Here is a 22,666-nt window from a genome sequence, read left to right as displayed (position 1 = left end):
AGAAAGGCATTTATTGATGCCTATAGTATGAAAATGTTGAATTGAAAGTGTTAAAAGGCCCTTTAAACACAATTTTCCCAATCAGCTTCCTACCCTGAGTGATGGTGTCCTATGTGAAAATGCAACTTTCTATTAGATATAGAATGTTATTTTTACATTAAATATTTCAGTATTTGTGTCTTTGGGTTTGTTTTTCTCACTGGTTTGAACAGGGCGGGGCTCAGTTTAAAAAAAGTCAATGTGACATACTGCTGTGCACTAGTCAGACATTAACAATATTTGAATCTGACTCTAGTGACAGCTGTGGGGCTGTTTGCTTATGTTGCCAGGCCACTGTCAAATAAATCTGATCAAACCACGCAGTCACTATGAAGCTGATTATCTGTGTTGAGCCATGCATAACTCAAAAACACAATGTCAGTCTGTCAGTTGGTGGGTCCGCCACTAGGGTCTAGTTTGAAATATCTTAACAAATATTGGATGCATTGACATGAAATGTGGTGCTGATATTCATGGTCCCTCGATGATGACTTCGATGATTCTTTGAATTTTCCTCTAGTGCCACCAAGTTCACATTTGTGGTTTTGAGTGACAAATACTGTTTAGATTGCCATGAAATCCAGTGCAGACACTCATGTCCCCTTCTGAATAGTAATAACTCTTACATATTTGATTTCTGATTATCCAATAATTTGGTCTATGATAAAATACCCACAAAAGCAATGACATTCCCATCAGCCCCAGCTGATGTGTTTCATGCTGTCACATGTTAGCATGCTAACATACTAAACTAAAATGGCAAATAGCACACCTGCTAAACATGATAGCATTGTCAACTGTGATTGTTGGTTATTTAATGAATGTTTTAGGCTACAAATAAATGCCTTAGATCTGAAACCAAATTATCAGTGGTGTTAATCTGTGAATATTTATCTCATTTTAAAACAATCCATATTGTCAGACACCTGGTAAAAACTTCCCATGTGGGGTGTTTAAAAGTTGTTGACTCAAAGTCACCATGGCATTATATTCAAGGTGCCGAGTGCATTTGGAGATTACTTTAGATGATTGTCCTCCTGTTTACAATACAACAGAGCCAGCCATATGTGCCATTAACCTTTTTTGTGCCCACACCAGCTTGTCTTTAAACCCGATTACTAGCCTACAGAGATGGACATACAGCCACACAACCTTCGAACACTAACAGTGCCTCCCTACCCCTCCCCTTCCAGCTTCTCTCATAATCAGCTGCATCCTGCTGCCTCTCGGAGGAAGGAATGTGACACAAAATGTAACGCACCACATAATGTACAAGATGGTGTGAGACTCATTTCACATACAACAGCACAAGCTTTAGCATTGCACAATAATTGTTTAATTGCTTTCGTTTAAAAATATTCCAACATGCAAACATCACACAATTTAACAGATTTTTAATTAAATGTTTGTCGGTTTACATTTGTGGCATATTAATTACATTCAATCTCCTCCTCTGCCTGTAGCAAACATCAGCAAACATAAATCTGAAGATAAAGCATTGATGAATAGAAAGTAATTGCCTGTTTGCTTTATTCAAATTGGTTGTATGTTGACATTTTGAGTCTATTTAGAGAAACAACCCACTTCAGATGAGCATTAATCTGATTAAGAGCACAATTTATTTGAGTTTCCGTGCTCAATAGAAACCCTTCCTGTTGAGTGTGCGGCTTGCCAATGAGGCAGAAGAACTCAACCTCGATGAATGGCCAACAGCTGTGTATATAGAACGAGTACATTTCCTCTCGCAGTGAAAAAAAACCCACCCTGTTTCAGTAAAACATTGAGTCACTGCTCACACACTTCACACATATGTGCACATATAGTGTTTGAAATTTGCACGATGTTCTTAAACATAGTGCATATTGAGTGCAAGATTTCACTTTTTCTATATGTTGTTTAATGTATATGTATTAAAATATCTGATTGTATGTACAATAATTGCCATCTGGATGGTATGTATTGTATCATTTTAGTTTCCTTGACTAACATATTTAATTGAGCTCTTAAGTGGGCAACGCCATTTTAACTTTATTCAATATGTGAGTTTTAGGATAAGAATTTCTGGAGCCAAGGTGCTACACAGCTTGTGTAGAAATGTGTGACGCTGATCACAGTTCAGGGATGGAAGTACTCATAAATTATATATATACAATTTCCATGTGTACATTTTTTTTTCTTCTTTTTCTTAACTAGTTGCATCTGTTTCTAAATACCTTTGCCCTTTGGAGTGTTGTACTTACCTGACAATATTTCAATATCCTGCATGAAGTTTTAGCAACATATTTAAATGCATATTCTAATATTAATAGAGTAGTTGTCCAAAACTAAATATGAATATTATATTGAAAATAAAAAATGTAGGATTTTATTGCCACAGATTTCCGGTCGAGAAATGTAAAGCCATAATATTGGCAGTAAAGATGCCTCCTCCTAACTGACAGCTCCCAAACCTCAGTTCATAAACCTGTCTGGAGATTATGTGCATGGCTGAGACACGCAGTCTAACTACTTGGCCAGCTAAGCGATGGAAACTGTTTCCTCACGACTATATTCTCACTGTTGATGGTGCATTTGAGAGAGCTAATGCACCACTCTAGGTATGGTTTATACATTTCTATGAAACAAACAATCAGACACAAATAATTCAGCCATTCTTTATTTGGCATCGCCTTGGCACACATTTGCTTTCCCATGGCATTCCCTGAGAATGTATTCAATATGCAAAGTAAAATGCAAGATTATATTCAAAGGACAATAAACATTTTGTATTTGTACTCCCTTTAAACTTAAAACCCAACTCTGCATCCAAGATTCCAAAAAGGCTGCGTCAGTGTAGCCATAGTGCTGCAATTTGGATAAACGGTGAAGATGAAAGCCGAATTACGATTTTACATGCCTTCTAGACTGCTTGCACATTTTCTAAAAGTGCCCATGTCTGGGTGTGTAATTACACACTAAATGCTGCTTTTTTGCCTTTTTTGTTTTGTTTTGTTTTTTTCTTTGAAGGAAATATGTGTCACTGCACAAACATGAAGCTCTCTTCAAAATGGGTACACTGCAGAGGGCACACCCAGACTTAGAGTCCACACTCAGACGCCACTGAGGACAACAGCGTTATTAGACTAATCAATGGTCTACATCAGTGTTCCCGCCTTTTTTTGGCCTATGTTCTCTTAAAATGAAGTAAAGTGTTACTGTGTGTGACGTGACCCCTTAGAGCCCTGTTTGTGAACTTGTGATAAGTTAAGCCTAAATGACTCCCCGTTAAAATGACTTGAAGCTTGAAAAGCAGGGCTGTAAAGAGACTTGGTGCATTGATGCAAAATGTTGTACATAAGCACAACTTTGACTTTAAACTTCTATTTCACACATCGCAATAGAAAATATACTTTTTACTTCACTACATTAATTTCACAACTGTAATTACTTTGCATGTTTAGATGTTTAAAGAAAAACATTTCATCATCTTATAAAATATGATTTGTTATAGATGAAACTACCCTGTTAGTTTATAAGGTAATTAAAATCAAATAGATTTTTACATAAATTATTACATTGGATTTAAATGCATTTGTGTACATTTTTGTGACCTGGCAGTCTGCTTGTTTGTATTTTTGTTATTTTTCTTTGTGTTTAAAAAAAGAAAGTTCATAAATAAAATATATTTAAAAAAATGTTCATGTGTCTATAACAATGATCCAATATATAATATACTATATAAAAATATAACACCTATATTTCGCTCACAGTACTGTTGTATTTTACTCAAAATTTTGAAAGCAGGATGTTTACTTTAATTTTTACAATGTGGTATAAATACTATTTATAAAGTAAACACTCTGACTGCTTCTTCAACTAATTGGTAAAACTATTTATTTAAATAGTTCACAAGAAAAAAACGAATGATAAGAGAAGTCAGAAAATGAAAAATTATTTACTGTTTGTTTTAGCTTCTCTCCTTTTCCATTAATCATGTCTAACCCTTTGTGACCCTTTTGGGGAACTATTACAGTTCAATTTAATGGTTCCTTCAATAACTGTAAAAAATAAATAAATAAATTGTGCTTTCAACAACTTTTCAGCATTTATTCACGAAAAGAAAGAGAATCTGACTTTTAAGCATCGCTATTTAGCAGCACGATAAGAAGGGTGTGAAGCCATCTGACCTCTGTGAGGGAATGCCGAGTGTCATCACGGTTGGTTTGAGGGGGTCGAGCATCTTTCCAGCATCAGGGAGACAGAGAAAAGGCATGGGGTGTGATTTGTTAAATGCGGGACACCCCCATGTATTGTTCTGAAAACATGGGGGGACATCTGGCGCTGGCAATACAGCCCAGTGTTAAGGTCTCCATCCTCTTTCTCAAGCAGTGAGCTGTGCAGTATTGAAGCACTGCCTGCACATTCTCATGCTAATACCCAAAAGGCAAGAGCAGATGTGAAACATTTGGTTCTGTTCCTGTTCACTTGTAAAGAAATAATGTGGCCTGTTATCATTATTTCACTGTTTTGTTCTTCTATGTGTCATAAAAAAAGAGTTCATGGCAGAGGCCATCTTCCTTGGTGGCCTGACTTGAGCTACATGTGGCGGAGAAATGGTCCCTCGTGTGTTGTGAAGACTTTTAGAATCTCAGCATGCTGGTACAGGACAAAATTGGGGGTGATACACTTAACATGCCCTAGCAAACATTGATTTGAAATTACCCCTGCAACCACAGGAGCTGCATGTGCACAGAACTGATGTGTGTGTGTGTGTGTGTGTGTTTTGCTTTAAAATTAAGAAGTGAGTTTTTGTATATTAATGTGTTTATTTGCCTGTTTTTAAAAGTGTTTGTTTCATTAATATTTGCACATTACTGTAGTTTCTATTGTTTTGTGTCTGCAGCAATTTTCCCCCCCACGTCACAGATAATTACATTTTGTATGCAACATAAAAATTCCTTCCAATTTAGCTGAGATGGTTAATGTATGTGTCCCCGCCCAGCTGGAACATAATTGGCTCCCATCTGCTTCTCCCTTCTCCTCATTGGCCAGGGATGTGCCTGTCAACCCACCTGACGTGCAAGACAAGTTTACAACTCTATACACGTGCAGCTGGTACATCAGGGCTCGTGGTGGCATCCTAGAAGGAGCAAGCAGAGAAGACACTTAATTACCTGAAGTCGTTGTGCAGTGGCGGGAAGCACCTGCTCGCTTCTCCTCAGGCTGGACTTAATCTCTCTCACCTGTGCGCAGCAGGTAGGCGAGTTATCATTTTTTTCTTTTCTTTTTTTCTGTTGGAGGAGACAGAGGTGTTGTCCGCAGCACACTGTGGATGAGGACTCACTCTTGGGTTTCTTCATGGCAAGAAGACTCAACAATGTGTGCCTAGCATGGCTGTGGCTCCTTCACCGACCACCCAGGGACCGGTATGGCTTTTAGCCGCATCAGTAAACTGGACCCCCCGTCCCGAGGCATCTTCAGGAAAGCGGCGGTCATGCTGGGCTCCCTCCTCACCTCTCTCTTCCTCCTGCACTGCCTCGCCGACCGCCACAGCCCCACCTCACCCTCACCGGTCAAAGACTCCCCCAGCCGGCTATTCGAGGACTTAAGGTCGCAGAGGACTAAAAGGCTGGTGTATGAATGGACCGCCGGGTCGGACCTGACGGACTACGGGGCCACCAGGCGCTCCTCTCGGGTCGGAGCGGATGAGCGCGCGGGGCAAGCTTTGGAGGTGTCAGAGGAGTCTCTCATCCTGCCGCCGCCGGATTTAGTCGCCTCCAGGAAAGTGTCGCCGAGGTTTGCAGGTAAACTCAGTCCGCTCGGGGAGGGAAGCAAGAAGCTGCCACAGGCTCTCATCATCGGGGTGAAGAAGGGAGGGACCCGGGCTCTGCTGGAGTTCCTCCGGGTTCATCCCGACATCAGAGCCGTAGGAGCGGAGCCACACTTCTTCGACCGCAACTATGAGAACGGACTAGAGTGGTACAGGTGAATATTTAACTACATTCATTATAAATGGAGAAGAAATCCAATTTTTAAAGTCAGAGTTTAAACACTTTTTCAGACCGAGATAAATCTTTTACATTAGTTTCCATCATCACACTAATAAGTTACTGCAGGGATAGGATATTAAAAATACATCAATTAATGTTCCTCTTAAAAATCTAGGCTCAACTTCTGTATATTGTTATTAGTCATTAAATTGCCACGCTGATGAATTGTGTTTATCCAACTTTTTATTTTGCCAACCACATCACTGATAAAGCTTAGCTCTGCACAATCCAGAAATCTTTATTTAACATCTCAACTTTTATAGAAGTAGCCTAATTGCTGCTGGAAGGGTCACCGTGTACAGCCTGTTGATTTATTACGCTACATTAGGCCTGCTTTCATAAGATGTTATCAGCCTGCTCATTTTGCAGCAGATTTTTAGGGTTAACTGCCTTTTAAGTTGCTCTGGTCAGGGCCATAGTGGAATCACGGTTTACAGCTTGATTAGGCTGGGAAATAAGACAAGGTTCAATCAAACTATTTCGTATTGAAAACAAGTGGCAGTTTTCTCTGTTGAATCATGTCAATCGTGTGTTTAGCCTACATGTCTATTCCTGCATGTAAAACTCCAAACAAGTTTCAGTGCAATTTCATCAACTTCATCATTTCTAAAATTAGTAGATTTCAAGTTTATTAGATAGATAGAGATTTTTGAAGGCTACTTTTTCAGTAATTCAGGAGATTTATTAACTTTCGGTATAACTTATTTTCCAACTTTACTTTGTCTTTATATGTGATTTATTGCCTTTTATATATCCTATAAACACACAGACCATAATCATGCTTACTGGTACAAATTAATGTAATTATTTACATAGTTTTTGTAAATTTGTCCTGCTCCAAACTTTTTTTCTTTCAAGTTACAGAAATTAGTGTGAAGTCTATTGGAGCTTCTAATCTAAATAGTGAAACAGTGTTTTCTTCTCTAAAAAGCCAAACTTAATGAGCGTGAAGAAAGTGCAAAACACTTAATGAAATTTGTAAATTTTGTATATATTTAATTTGTATATTGATTTAACTTTTTATGGTGTCTTGAATATTTACAATAATAGATTAAATTTAATTTAGTACAACCAGAATATTATCAGAATACATTCTTGCTTTTTTTCTTGTTTTTTACAAACCCCATAAGGTAGTAAACTCAAGTTAAAAGTTTTGCAGACCTTTTTCATTCCAAAAAGGCTGTTTCAGTCTAAATTTGCTCTCGCATATTCAGTTACAGGCGTGCCTGATAAAAGTGAAACTTTAGAGAAACTCTGATCCCACATAAACACACATTTACACTCCGTCAACGTCTCACCATCTCCTCGTGGAGGAGTTTGCTGCGTTGGCCTCGCTCAAGTCGAATTTGTGATTGATTTCATCTGTCACTGCAAGTGTGGGTGAGTGAATGTTGTGTGTTCACATTTCCACAGGCCTGTGGGGAATAATGGCTCTGCCTCTCAGTGGTTCTCTGTCTAATGGGGCATTGCCGACATTGCAGCTCTGTTATTAAGAAGGATTAGGGCTATAATGAAAGGTTACCTGAGTGTCTCTGGAGGTATAATTCACCTTTTGATTGAGTTAACACTACACACAGCACCCTCTAAAAGCCTGGAGACAAAACTTTTACTCTCGCTCACCGACAACTCCCTCCAGACCCTTCTCCCTCACCCCCCTTTTCCTCTCCTCCCCCAAACATTCTGGCTCTCTCCCATCTCCCACTCACACACCTCCCTCTTTGTGCCTCTCTGAGAGTGAACATTCTCTTTTCGCCATCACTCTTTCACACCCTTCTGTTTACCTATTCATCCATTGTGGGGTTTTATATCCATGAGGGTCCCATCTATCCCGAAGAGTTGCCAAGATTCTCTGGAATTTGGACCGTGCCTCCAAGGATAGACCTTAGTGCCGGTTCCCCTTAATGCTGTCCATTTAAAACAGAAGGACCCTTGAATTGAAAAGAGGAATAAATAACTGTTTTAACAGCGTGGCCCACTCTGCAGGAGTTCATCTGTTCCGTGGTGGAGCACTCTTGTCAACTCTCCTCAACTACGTCTGAGTCATCCTCTTGATGGCCTTTGTGTTTGCATGGAAGTATTTGATTAAGTCTCATACAATTGAAGCTATTGGCTTGAGTTCATATAGAGGTGTTTTTTGCACACTTCAAAAGTGCTTGTCAAAGGCAGGAAATCAGTCCGATCGCAATCACTTAAACTTAATGCGACCCCTCGTCAAAATCGTCAAAATCGTCACAATCAGGGTGATGTGGAGCCACACTTACTGTACTGCCGGTATAAGATTTCAAGGCTGTAAGAATTTTTTTAACTCATCTGACACATGAAAGTTTGAAAGCTTACATGTCAAGATTTAGAAACAAACTCCCTCGACGCACTATCACAATAATACTGTCCCAAAAACAAAAGATAAAGAAACAAGTGTTTGTGTTTGTAGAAAACAAGGCCAGATTTTCCGTGACTAATCAGCACGTCCAATTTGCTTGAATTATGTGATTCCTTTCATGAACAACACTGAACACTTAAAACATAGAGGCTTCCGTCTCAGGAGCCTCTTTGTTTATTGTCAAGGCCGATATGTGTCCTCAGCATGAATCACTCGCCTCAGTCCCTATGGGAATGTGTGGAACATACTTTAACACCTCTAAGCTCTTAATGTGACGTGGCAACATCTCCAGCCTCCTCTTCCAGCTTTCCCAGAATTATACTTGTCTGGCTTGTTATGGGAATTTCCATCAACTGCCCCGAAAAGTAATTCGAACACCCAAAAGCTATGATGCAAAAATCTGTAATTTATTGGGAAGGATAAAAGTTGCCGTTTGACAGGGCGGCTGTCAGAGCATGAAACATTGGTAGCTTTAAACTTTTAACTCCACTTTTATGTGTTCAACGACTGCGAATAGTTGTATAAAATTCCGTCTCACCATCTGCATTTATTCAGATCTTGGTAATGACTTTATATATTTATTTATTCTACGTTTCAATGAGTTTTTCCAAATATCATATTCAGCATGTTAGCTTTATGTTGACCAAAGGGGAGTGTAATCATCTTTGCTAATGTGCTTCCACTAAAGATATTTCTGACTAAAATCTCATTTTTGGTTTTTCATAAACTTTTTGTCACGAAGACAAAAAGTCCCGGTTGTGTACGCCTGGTAAATTCAGGCCTTTTGTTAAACAGGAAACCAACACCCGGGCGACAGTAATTGCCCAGTCAGTCAGTGTTACATTTCACTGAACATTTCTCAGCGCTGTATCCGTATAATCACACACAACCTGTTAGGCTTTTGTTGTGGAAATGGACACTCCGAGTGAACAAGGAGGTCAAACACAAATACTGTGAAGTAAGGCAGAGGTCCATGCTACAGAGTAGTCAGTATTATGTTTTTAGCCTACTTGGGTTACTGAACGCCCAGCTTTCACCTGTCTAGACCCTGCCGCAGTTCCCGTTTGATGTCTGTTTCACCAGATCCCTTAATGGGTTAATTACCCTTCATAAAAACATACGTGACCCGTTAAGCACAAGGGCAGTCTGCCGTCGGCTCCGCCACACACATATTAATGTGGATACACACGAGCAAAACAGTTTTCAGTGCAGGAATACGCATACACACAACAAGGCTTCATGTGTGCTTTCCAGCCCTCTGAACTGAGACAGACTTTAAACAGTCTAAAACTGAAATACATATGTAGGAAATAAACAGGTGTGTATCAGCAAATCTTTTGTGTAATGTTGCAGTCTGTGTTTATCTCAATGTGTGCTCACTCCAGCTTCTCCTCTAATGTGTTCTTTATGTATGCATTACTGAAAACCACAAGAGAGCAAATGAAAAGAGCATGCTCTGCTAGAAAAGCTGAAAAATCATATTAAATTAGGGGTTTCCCTGTTCATAAAACTGGCCTTATTTGAAAAGAAGTTCTGTAATGGTAATAAAAAAGGGGGTCTTAATCATAAAAGCAGTGACCCTGTGGGGACTGTGTGCTCGAAAGCGGTACAGTTGTGTGGCCTGATCTGTATTTCTGTGCGGTAGCGGTCCGTGTGGCAAGACAGCCTCAGATGTGGATACGCATCTATTTTTATTTTTTCTGCTTCTTCTTTCTTCAAATGCAATTCAAGATCCAGATGTAAATGTGTGGAATAATATTACGTTCCTGTCTGTGTTTAAATTCCATGAATGCCAGTTTTTCTTTTCTTTTGTGATTAGCATTTTGTTCCCTATATTAGTCTTGCCATTTTGGTATGTTGACACAACTCCATTAAAAAAGAAAAAAAAACATGCTAAGAAAATAAAGTCCCATTTGTCAAGTGCTGACGATGAAAAGCTGTTGAATTCCCAGCATTTGAATTGAGGCTGACATCCAAGTTTCCCATATGTTGGCCATGTTTAGAGCGGATGTCAATTAATTTTGTGGCAGGGTTTTAAAACTGTGTCCTTGTTTGATGCTGCCTGACATTTTACTTGTATTGCTGAGCATGAAGAGTAGAACTCGGTATTGTAACTTATTTCATGAATCAATTCAGTTCCATTTAACAAGGTGCCGAATTGATTCAATTCAATTAAATATTGATCTGATTAGGGATATTTCACTTTCAACAGAGATTTATAGATAACTAATGCTGTAAGTTGTACAAGGAACTCTCCAACCTGGTGCATTATTAAACATATAATGCTTACTAGAGCCTGACCAATGTATTGGTCAGCTGATAATGGCCTATCACGGATATATTGGCATTGGCGTATATGTTGTCTGATAAGTGCTGATTTAAAAAAAAAAAAAAAAAAAAGTAAATTAAAATTATATTGGCAGTATTTTATGCATAGCTGATCATTTTTCTTAATTCAAATGTAATATATATGTACATGTATTTTTGTTCTATGTGTTTGTTTAATTAAAAGTAATTTATAATTATTGAATTCCCAGTGAAGTTTACTGTTTCAGTGCATTGATGTCATTTTATCCAATACATTTTATTATGAAACTGTAAAATATGATGCGTCTATTACCTATCTTTGTCACAAGTGTTTGATAATAACATTTGAGGGATCATTGCAAAAAAAATGTCTTGGTTAGATTATCAGATAATATAGTGATATCAAAACTGTTTTACTTCCTAATATCGACATCAACCCCAAAAGTCCAGTGATGTTAACATTAAGAATTGACCACAAAGTATCTATCTATATTAGTGTACTATTTATTTAACATGAGCAGCACACTACAGCAGTCAATACAATATAGTGCAGACTCTACAGTCAGTGAGTACTAAGTGACCAGATGAAAATAGTTAGTACTAGTTCTAGTATTAGTCCTGATAGTAATATTTCACTTCCATTTTGCACATCTTACATATGGCTTTGTTTTTATCCAGCTCTTCTCTGTCTTCATGGTTTTTAAATCCGAAATGCAACCAGACATCTGCCTTTAGGCTAGGCGGTGCCCTCAGTGGAGCAGCTCCCTACATGTTTTTTGATTCAGCTGAGGTTCACTAGTCTCTCACGTTGCCAGATCTCGTCGTACGAATAACCGAAGGGTGACCACGCAAGACTAACAGGGTTAAAGCTTCTCGCATCCATGGGAAAAGTCATATATGAAAATATTGACCTCAGGATTTTACAAATCAATATCAGATCATTCAAATGAAGATTCATTTGAATCAGAAAATCTTTTTTTCTTTTCTTTTTAAACCCAGCACTATTGGAGAGGTTGGCAGACCATTGAAAAACATGACACAACTCTAAATGGGAGAGGCTAGATGTTAATAGCAAAGAAATTCCTCAATGTTGTGTGTCTTATAGGACAGTAAAATTGTTGTAACAGTTGCCCTAAATCAGCTGGTTCCTATAATTTAAGCAATTCACACACATACAGAATTAGTGAAAACAGACCAAACAAGTTCCAACATGCGTGTGTACGTGTTTACTGTGTGCCTGCAGCAGCATGTCATGACAAAACAACACACCAGCTGGAACATGAGGCCGTGTGTGTGTGTGTGTGTATACTATGTGTCCATATTTATGAGAGTATGCAAACTGTAAGCACCTCCAGGGTACTTTTGGCGCTCGCTGCTTGCCCTTGGATGTCACCCAGAAAGGAATACAGCAATGACATGTTCCTCAGTTTTAAATAGAGAGATTTAGTTGGAAATAGTTCGGTGTTCACCACCCAGGCCCTTTGCACCGCTCCGCATACCAACATTCAAATACTTCACTTGCCAATCTGCATTTATATAACCATATCAGCCAAAACCATGTGGAACATCCTGGTGTTATATGTCTGTGTGTGCAAACCCTTAAAAATGCTTCTCCGCGGTCTCTTTATAGAGACTTTGAAAGGAGCCATTTGTTTTAGCTATTCTCCAAGGCACATTCAAGATTTTTAAAACAGATTTACCCATTTCCCCTAATTGTTCCCTTGTTTGATTTAGCCGTTTTGACGCTGCAATACAAAATACCATGCAGTTATGAAATATTCTCAGAGGTCCCGTGAAATGGCTGCGGATGGCAATTTTCTAATGTAGTTAGGCAAGTTTCTTCATGAAACAGGATGTTGGAATGGGGCTTATTTCGGAAGGGAAAGGTTTTAAACACTGAGAGGAGATTCCCAGTATATAAAACCTGCAAGTCTACCATTAAGTTTAAAATTAAATCATTTCCAAAATAAACTACATTTGGCTAGACTGTCCCAAAATTTATGTGCTCATTGAATGTGTTCTTTAAGTACAAGATGTATTTGCATTTGAGCGTTTCACAAGAGAAGATGGAATTTCCATATAAGTTAACTAAAATTGATTTTTTTGAAATATATTTGGCATTTAATGATAAAAAGCAGGATGTTTACAGAATTAGATAATGAGTGAGTCATTTTTTTTCTGGAGCACAATTACATCTGCTCACATGAGAGCAGGTTTGAGGAAGGCAGGTGGAGCAGAGACCAGAGCAGAGGTGGAGGGGTCACGGTTGGGGTTGCAGAGGGCACACATACAGCGGACGTAACGTGATCACCTCCTGAGCATGAGCTCTGAGCTGCCTTTGGATTGTGAAAGTGATTATCGTGGGGTATAATTGTAAAACCGGGACACTCACCTCCTCCTGAAGGCATGTAACCCACCAACGACTGCAGTCCTCCCCCCTTGCCAACTCCTTGACCTCCGCCACCCCCTCCGACATCTTTGCACGCCCTTAGCAGCTGAACCTAGGAGGCCCCATGGAGGGGAGGTAGATAGAAGCTAGGGGGCTATCCAAAGTAGAGCCTGTCAGCAGCTGCCCTGTGGCATCCTGGGAATCTGCCCCCCCAATGGGTGGGTGAGGACAGGTAGCAGGTGCAGGGTTGTGCTGCAGACACCACCTGGATCTCACACCTGATGTATTCACCTGATGTCACTAAAATAGAAGCTGTTTGTTGTGTTCTTGCAACCTAGCAAGTTGAAGGAAGCTTAAAGTCCAAATATTTCACATCTCAGGGATCAGGAACCCCTGAAGCTTTGATGAACATGTGCAGAAAGGGAGTGTGATTGATCACGGTCAGGAGGGTCACCAAGGGACCTGCCACAGAATGTGCCACCCTCAGAGTTCACAATGCCAACAGATGGTACTGTAACATTTGGATCAGGTTGCATTGTTTCTAGGATTTTCTTGTTTATTCACTTTTGAGTTTCTGTGTACTCTAGACAGCAACCTGTTTGACCCCATCGTATCTCGGGCCCATTCAGCTTAGCAGCTGTTGGTCTTTTTATGAGGTATTAGCCCCTACATTATGAAGCATTCATTCTGGGTTCATATTTCAAAAGGAGCACTTGAGGTCACTTCTTTTGATTGTGCTTGACTGTACAACAATATTTTGGACTATAAAGCTACAATGTGCTTTAATCATTTCTATCGTCTTATTGTTTCTGATGGAGAAATGTGATATGTTTGACCTTTTCGAGACATTTACTTCTTGTCTGCAGCTCGGTGTTCTATTTTCAGGCAATATACCTTTACTGGTTTGGTGGTTTTCAAGCAATGTCCATGAATGTAAGTGATGTTTATTTTCCTTGAACTCCATGGAAAGCTGCCAGGTAATGTTTTCTAACATAGCAGCAGTCCTGCCTCCAGGCACTTCACAAGCAGTAAGACTGAAGTGAAACAAGACTGGGTCAAAACCTGGTATGTGGCTGGACTGTGTATAAAAGGAGGGTTTTAATTTGAAACAATGGATTCAGAAAGAGGTGACACGTGGCGACCAAGCCCCGGTATGTCGGGCTTTGCCTGAAGCCAATTTGGCATAAGGCCTTTCTCAATACCAAATACACCAAGTTTGGACTTGTGTACTTGCTACTTCTGACTTTTGACTCGTCTGACTCGGGAGTACAATCTCTGAGGACAGGAGGAGGCAGTTTGATATTTCTGCCCCTGAAACAACAGCCTAATTGCTGAGAGAACACAACTACCTGACTGTATTGTGACAAAATAATCTCAATTCAAAGCTCTACAAACATTTTTTTCCCTCAAAATTAACTTAAGTGACAGAGACATGCAGTAAATTATGTTATTCAGTCTGTAATGTAGCTATAATAAACATCCAAACTGTTATGCAGCTTAATAAAATACAACAACATTTTATATGGACTGTTCTCTTTATGTTAATAAACCGCTTAAAGCCCCACCGCTTTTGTTCTGTCCAGTAAAAACATGAAGCTTCACTTTACATTCAAACTAATGTGGCAGCTACAGTTGTTAGATTTCATCTATAAGACCAACATTTACCCTCTAAAAGGAATTATATCACATATCAAAATGCTACAGAGACATTAAAGCCAGCGGTAAATTACCAAAGAGCTGTACAGATCAGTTCATTGGATCATATTCTCCCCAGGATGACCGGCCCGATCATCGTAGGAGTCGGGCTGCCAGCAGCTGAGATAACCGGCTGCTCTTATTCAGCCAACGGCTTCTCACATCTCCGAAAATGCCCTAACAGATTTCCAAATAGGCATTATTTAGATAAACTGACCACATATTGGGAATCTAAATGGTTATTTTCTCACCTGAATAAAGTGACATATTACCAGTCCTATAGAGAATATTACAGCATTTTTTAGCCTGGCTTAATATCTGCCAGCGCTGCCAGTTAATGTCAAAATTTCGGGACATTCGACTGCCCTAAGCTTCGGCCACCGAGTGGTGTAACTTCATCACTCAGTATCTCACTAAGTCAGTCAGTCAGTGACGGACATTTGTGTTTATTGGGCTGGCCAGTTCAGCCAAAAAGAACAAATCATGTTTGCAATTTTCTTCCTGCACTATATTTCTGTTCCTCTACTGTACGTCTCGGTTTTTTGTTCTTGGCAGTCCAAGGTTGATGGAAGTTAAGTGTTATCCTTCCACAAACAAAGAGAGACTGTAACCCTATCATTTGGCACTGGAGACTCAAGGGGCTTTAGACTAGACTGTTTCAGCTGTCTTCGTAGAAATGAACTAAACAAACCACAAAACAACCTCCAGAATTCATGCATATCAAGACTTTCAGAGGATTTGCCAGAATGCTTTAGGATTTTAGAAACGTGCAGCCAAACCCACGTTATTTGGGCATAGAAGGGTTTGGTAAATGATGCATGGATGGAGCATGTACATGTTACAGCCCTCAGTGGTGCGGATTGGCAGGTAAACCAACGCCTCAGCGTGATGGATCTCTCTTTCCAATCTCACAGGCAACAGCTTTATCACAGGACAGGGAGCCCTCCGCATTTTCCACCAGAGAGCAAAAGACAGAGACAGACAGAGAGAGAGGGAGAACCAGAGCTATGGAAAGCATGGGAACCAATAAAAAGAAGGAAGCCCTCTCCTCTTGGGTCTGCCGTTTTCCATTCCAACTATAGTGTTTTCTTTAAAATACTTTTGCCACAGATTCCTCGTTTTTCTGGCAAAGGTCTCCGTCCTGTATTTCAAGTCCCTGCAAAATTAAAAAACATTTAAGTGTTTACTACTTAAGGAAGTTGGAGGTTCATCTTTCCAACCCTTTACTTCCGTTCATTCAGTAGGAAAACTCTTTCACTCTTTTCAAGGGTCTTTTTTTTGGCTTGCTGGCCAAACATGGAATTATTTCCTTTTCTGCCTCTGTGCTTAAAGGCATGGACTCTGACACACTTGCCATGTGTGCTATCTGCAGCTGCCTGTGTGGTGATAGGATGGCACCAAACATCCTTTTTCTCTTGCTCCATCGGGGCATGGCCAGTGCCAGTCGCCTTGGCAGAGTCCGCCCTGCAGACATGGGCAGAGAATATGCCAGACGGCACCTCAGGCACAACCTCTATTTGACTGCCCAACCTCTGTCTCCATGCAAAACAGAGAATTACACTGTAGCTAAGCTTGAGAGAGAGAGAGAGAGAGAGAGAGAGAGTGTGTGTGGCTTTTGGAGTCCATCTGAAATGCGGGATTGGCATTTTTTTGGCAAGACCGACAAAGAGGCCAGCACATTATTTCCTTCAGATGTTATTTTGGAGCTTTCAGCACTTCTACATCCAGTGTATTTTGTATATTCCTGCTAGATGACGAACAAAGAGTTGCATGGTAGTGATGAGTGAAATAAAACTTGCTGAAGATTAGGGTTTGGCAGTACTATAGACCATGACCAGAAATCCTGAACAATTTTTAAAATAGCTAATAATGGAGGTGGTGAATAGAGAGAGAATGACAGAGTGGCATTTAATCTGCCTTGAGAGCAATTTTTATTCAAACAGAAGCACTGCAGATCCATTGCATGTGCGGTTTTGAACAGCTACCTGGTTCCTCAAGTAGAAATCCAGCTGTTCAAACAAATCCTACATAAAGTCTATTGTATTTCTCCATTTGAAAGGTTGCATTGCACAAAAGAGTAATTCACTGTGCTCTATAGAGGGATTTATCTTTATAAATGATCAATTCACATGTATCACAAACATCCTATGACCTTAGGTTAAATCTTTTCTTCAAATGCATAAAGTCAAACAAGAGTCACTGGAATCCCAGCTGCTCTATTTTTAATTTTTTTCAATCGTTTTATTCATTTGGAGAAAAGATGGCAGACAGCTTTTACTCACTAACCAAGTGCCAGGCTGCTTGATTAAAGAGAGGCATGTGTTAGAAAATGAGTTTGCCACCCCAGACCCGTTTATTGATAGATGGAGTGCAACAGCATAGCCTGTGTCTTTTTACATAAAGATGGAGGAGGGTGATAAAGGTTCTGTGTAGCGCACAGGCCGTGATTGATATGCCCACAGAGGGGTGCAGGGAAGCCACCCAGTAATTCAATTAATCTTAACCTGAACACTAGTAATTGCTACTGTAACTAGGTCTGACTGTACATTAGACAGGAGGGAGATTGCTGTCAGAGGAACATGTCCAGTTAATAGAAGTAGGAAGGAACATCCTCGGTGTTCTGGAGTTGCACAAAAGGGCTTCTTTTTTTCACTATTATCCTTTCTCCTTAGATGAGGATTTGCATGTTAATGAGAGGAGCGCGGAACAGATTTCCTCAGTTGTGGACCAGCATGAGAAAAGTGAGAGATGAACCATGGCAGGGAAATTATGGATGCAAAATCTTTTCGCAGCTTTTCGCTACCGTTCAGAAGACACATTCTCCCAACAGAGTTATGTAATCATCTGTGAATAAAATGTCAGTTTAAAAGAATAGTCTGACATTTTGGGGAAATATGCTCATTCGCTGTCTTGGCAAGAGTTGGATGAAAAGATACCACTTTATCAGTTTTGTTAATATGAAGCTACAGTCAGTAGCTATTTAGTAGAAATAGTAGACTGGTGACAGTGGGAACAGCTTGCATGGCTCTGTTAACAAGGTCCACCTACCAGCAACTCTTAAGCTAATTATTTAACATGTTTGTTTAACCAAAAACAAAGTATAAAAACGACAGTATTTGACTATTTCTTGGCTGTGTGCAATGACTTCCTTATGTGTTACCCTAAACCCCTGTGAAACCACTAATTGCCATTTTTTCCAGCTGCTTTTCATCAAAAAAACACAGGTGTATCCTTTATTGGCTTAAATGATCGGACCATGTCATTGTTTTTCTTTTCTTTTGTGTATAGCACCTATTGAACTCTATAACAAATGCTGATGGATTTTCAGAAATCCTTTGAACACACCCTGAGATATTGATCTTATTGTTTCCTATAAGAGCACAACAGTAGTTTGAAGGTGTTGACCCGAAGAGACAGGAAGACAAGACTTTTTATGAGGTAGTTTTATGCATCCTCTGGAAACTGGACACCTCAAGAACAGCGAATAAATCAAGTTTACAGTAAAATCTATTTTTCTTACCCTCCTATGTCTCATTCCTTTGCCACACCTATCTTTTCTCATCAGCTCGTGTCCTTTACCCTGGTGAGCAACATTAGTTCCCGTCACTGAGTTTGAGTTGGATCACCAAACTCAAGATCTTATGCCAAGCATTTGTAAAAACTGTTACATACCTTATGTTTAATTTCTGCATTATTGCAGTCATTTTTATTTATGCAGCTGGCTAGTTCTGAGTCAGCCACGGTCAGTTTGGACTAAGGGTGTAACAACATTGTGGAGCCTGTGGGATTTGACATGAACCCAAGTCATTTAACCGTCAAACATGTGGTGGGGCCGGGGCTCATTATATCATTATGTTGTCAGGGTGATTGTTTATTCTGACATCCACATCTCACACAGACACATCCTCCCCTACAGTCATATCCATATCATCAATAGGAGGAGGGACCTGGTTATTTAGAACGAGCCACCAGTATAGACAGATGTCAGAAGATATAAGATTCAAAGTGGCCTTTAACAAGATGGTTGTGTGTTCTTTATCTTCTGTAGCTCCCACCGAACACACCCCCATCAATTATTAATCCAGCCAATTAGCAAGGCTGCATTATTCACCAGGAAGCTGTGATCACATCCATTAACGGCGCTGCCTTTTCTTATTTCGGCTCTCCCATGCTGGACTTGCACAACCCACAGTCCCCCGAGCCGTTCTACATATTTGACCACCTAATCGCACTTTCAGCATGTTTTTTAACAGGCAAATTCACAGAGGTGGATATGCAGGCACTACTAATGCAGTACAGTGACTTTCTTATCCTATTCTTTTACATGTTCAGCACTACTTTTATTATAAAGGGACCCATTCAAAGAAAGATTAGTCAAAATTCCTTCAGTTTTCTGTTGTTAAACCAGAGTAAAGGCTTTTGCTTAGCATCACTTGCAAAATCTAAAATTATCATGCCAACCCTATTTAGCTCTGAATTGAAAGAAATGTTTTTGCTGCCCTCCCACTGTTTCCCAGAGCTCTACAAACAGAGCAGTGACCCTGATTGCTTGTCAGTGGGATTTATGGACCCTCAAATCGCTGAACAAAATCACTTCCTGTTTTTCCCCTGTGTTTACCGGACACACAGGCGGGCAGGCGCGCATTTGATAAAAAGTGATATATTTTCATTTGCTTATCTACTTAATTGATGTCCCCCAGGCCTCCCTGACAGCCATAATTTCATTATACAAACAATTTAGAGAAGTTTGATTAACACAAATGAGAGTTCAGGACCCCAACCAGTTTACATGTTGTTCCTACACATTTGGAGCTTTTCGCCGCATTTATTCTCCAGAGTCACCAATAACCGCTTTCTATCACAATATTTTAATGATTACTCTATTCATCACAATAAAATGATTTTGTGCCATTTCACTTTGTTTACAAAACGGCCTCTTGTTAGGATTGCACATTGAAAATGTCAGAGAGCCTGTTTTTATTTGAATCATCATCCTGTGATTTAACATGTGTTTCACACCTCAAAACACATTTAGGGATGCATTGGAATGAGACAATTTGTGGCTGATTTAAAATTCCTGTCCTCTACTAGATTCTCATTATAGCCATTGAGACGCAACTGTATTGATTTTCTTGTTTAGGATTCACCAGCAGCATTGATTTATGGGTCTTCTGAGACAACTGTGTGTAATTAGGCTCATATTGTTAAGGGCTCACCCCACTATCGCTTCAGCTGTAGTGGTCCTCATTGATGATTCTGTGCTTTGTTTGCGACGCCAAATGTTATGTGAGCAGTAATGGAGAGGCCTAAATGCACACACACACACACACACACACATGCACCGGAATGCACGTATGCATGCACAAGCACACACATGCATGCACAGAGTCTGCGGCTGTCGTGGGCTGGTCTGTTTCTGACATACCATTTATTACATCATGTTATTTTCCACTCAGCCAAGCAGCAGCAGCAGCAGTGCATATGCTTTTTTCACTGCCCTGTTTTTGCTCTTATGTTTCTTTTCTCTTTTTTGTATCCAACTGGCTTTTAAACAGGGTCGGCTCTGGCAAGGTGTAAATCCAGCAGGAGGGATTTCCCCCTCACCCACAAAGCTCTAACTTCTGGCAATCGAGTGCCAGCATGCGCTTCTAGCTCTCCCTGATGAACTCTTGGATGCACATTATAGCAAAATGGCCCCTTACAAAGCTGTTTTGAGTCTCTAGGTGAATGAACAAGCACGCACATGCAGACAAACACGCTGAAGAGGAACGACGTGCTCTCACAAACATATGTTTGCACTCAAAGACACTTTCAGACAAACATTCACGCACACTGTAAATGTATCTGATACATTTTCACTCTCATATAGTCGCCTATTTATGGAATCCATGCCAGTTTGTTTGCAACTAATTATACTTTTTCTTTACCACCATTTATTATATAGGTTTACAAGCACATTACAGGCCTGTAATGTAAATGCAAATGTGATTGAAAGTGGTTCATAATAGCCTCCTTTCAACTGTCATGAATATGAATGGCATTAATATGCATTTCGTTTTGGTTTGCTTCTTTTCTCTGCAAATGTGTTGTCTTGAATGATCGTGCACACCCAGCCCCTCCTCATCATTGTCTTTACACTCTATTTATTTATTTTCTAATTGTGATTTGGACGGACCGTATTTATTCATGCCACAGCCTCTCTCTGTATGTAAGGCACATCTGTCATTCAAGGCTGGCAGAGTTTGACTCAATAACAGCGCAAATATTCAGCCATTATCTCTCTACGGAGTACTCCCTCAATGTTAATGTGTTTTTAGGACGATTACATCAATGTGAAATATTGAAAAATAACCCTCTGATTGATAACATGAATCATCAAGCCTGTGTCCCCTCCCCCTTGAACACCTCATTTACCATCTCCAAGGCAACGTGCAGGGGAAAGATGTACAATCACCTGCTCACATTAGATCAGGTTATGGTGCCGGTTTAGTAATCAGACGGTCCTGGGGAGAATTACAACATTCGTTATTGGACTGATACGGGAAAACAGCTGCATGGACCATACCTCTGTAATGCCATACATAAATATACCACAGACCTGCTCGTAAAAGAATGAAGTGCAACATCCCTCATGGAGATAGTGTTAATATATTGTGCTTCATGCGCACGAGCCTTTAAGTCAATCTTCTAGCTCAGCTGCAGTTTGAATGCAGGAGGTAAAGTATTAAAATGAGGCATTGGTTCTTGAAAATTACAAATGTATCTGGATTTCTTGACGACAAGCAAAATCTGGCTTAGAGCTGTCTCTGTGTTTCATTTTCTCCCTTCTTCCCTGTCATGGTTGAAATCATTATTGTATTAATAGACGATATTTTTTTCATGTCAGTATAGATCAAGACATGGCAAATGTATGCAAAAATCACACATAACACACTAAAACTCATTCCCTGTTCTAACTGTATTCTACTGTCAACATTGGACCAAACTCTTCTTATTTTGAAAGCAAAAACTCAGAAGAGACTCAGCAGACAGACATTTCTCTGTTCTCTTCTTAGCTGAGCTGACAAGAAAATAAGAATGGATAGTCCACCTTAAAGGTCAGTCCACCTTAAGTGAGCCTGGTCAGGTTAGGCTAACCCCCTTTACTGATTGAGACAAGTCTTTTCTTGGTCTTGAGAAGCTGCAGCATTTATTAACTGACACACTGTAGCCTGTACTGTACATTTACTGCCATACTGACAACTTACTGCTAAGCTTTTCCTCTGCTCGCAATCACTGTCACTTTTCTGTCACTCATTTAACCACACGCTCTCTATGCACCCACATTATGCACTGCACTACTGCTCAACTGAGCTACACTACTCTCGTAGATGTCCTTGAATGATTATTTTAATCAAAAATTGTCCCTAATTGCAGCCCTAGAAAATTGATAAGCAATAATATTGAATCTCTGCACAGTTAAGCTCAACATAATGAACATAATGACATCAAAATAAAAGTAGAGTACATGGGTGGGAAGCCAGTGACAACCACAACCTTTTTGTTGGACCAGCAGGTCTTATTAGTTGTTCTGGGTGCTTCCACTGGGAAGGGGGTTTGGAAGACATCACTTGGATTGTGAAGTAAAGCTGATGTTTCGAATTATTTAAAAAAAGACATCATTTGCTTTGGTGGTTTGTGTCAGTTTTGTCTCTGGGCTCAAACTCACTTTCCTGCTTCAGCAGTTCGCCTTTTTTTTAGCTAGGAGGGGAAAAAAAGACCTGCACTACACTGTGCACATTGTCCTAACTCTGACAATGAGGTTCTGCCCTGTAATTACATTCTATT

The 22,666-nt window shown here is 39.9% G+C and overlaps 1 protein-coding gene across 1 annotated transcript in view; it reads left to right on the top strand.

The window, feature by feature from the left end:
• Positions 1 to 5,163: 5,163 nt before the first annotated feature.
• The window catches only part of LOC134003224 (heparan sulfate glucosamine 3-O-sulfotransferase 3A1-like), a 33,949-nt gene continuing 16,446 nt past the window's right edge, over positions 5,164 to 22,666 (top strand). Inside the window, exon 1 of the mRNA XM_062442359.1 lies at positions 5,164 to 6,003. Within this exon, the coding sequence (XP_062298343.1) occupies positions 5,447 to 6,003 (557 nt within the window). The 5' untranslated portion in view covers positions 5,164 to 5,446. The remainder of the gene's footprint in view (positions 6,004 to 22,666) is intronic.

This window comes from Scomber scombrus, chromosome 21 (assembly GCF_963691925.1).
Source record: "Scomber scombrus chromosome 21, fScoSco1.1, whole genome shotgun sequence".
Taxonomy (NCBI): Eukaryota; Metazoa; Chordata; class Actinopteri; order Scombriformes; family Scombridae; genus Scomber; species Scomber scombrus.
This window is presented reverse-complemented; position numbering and strand designations above follow the sequence as displayed.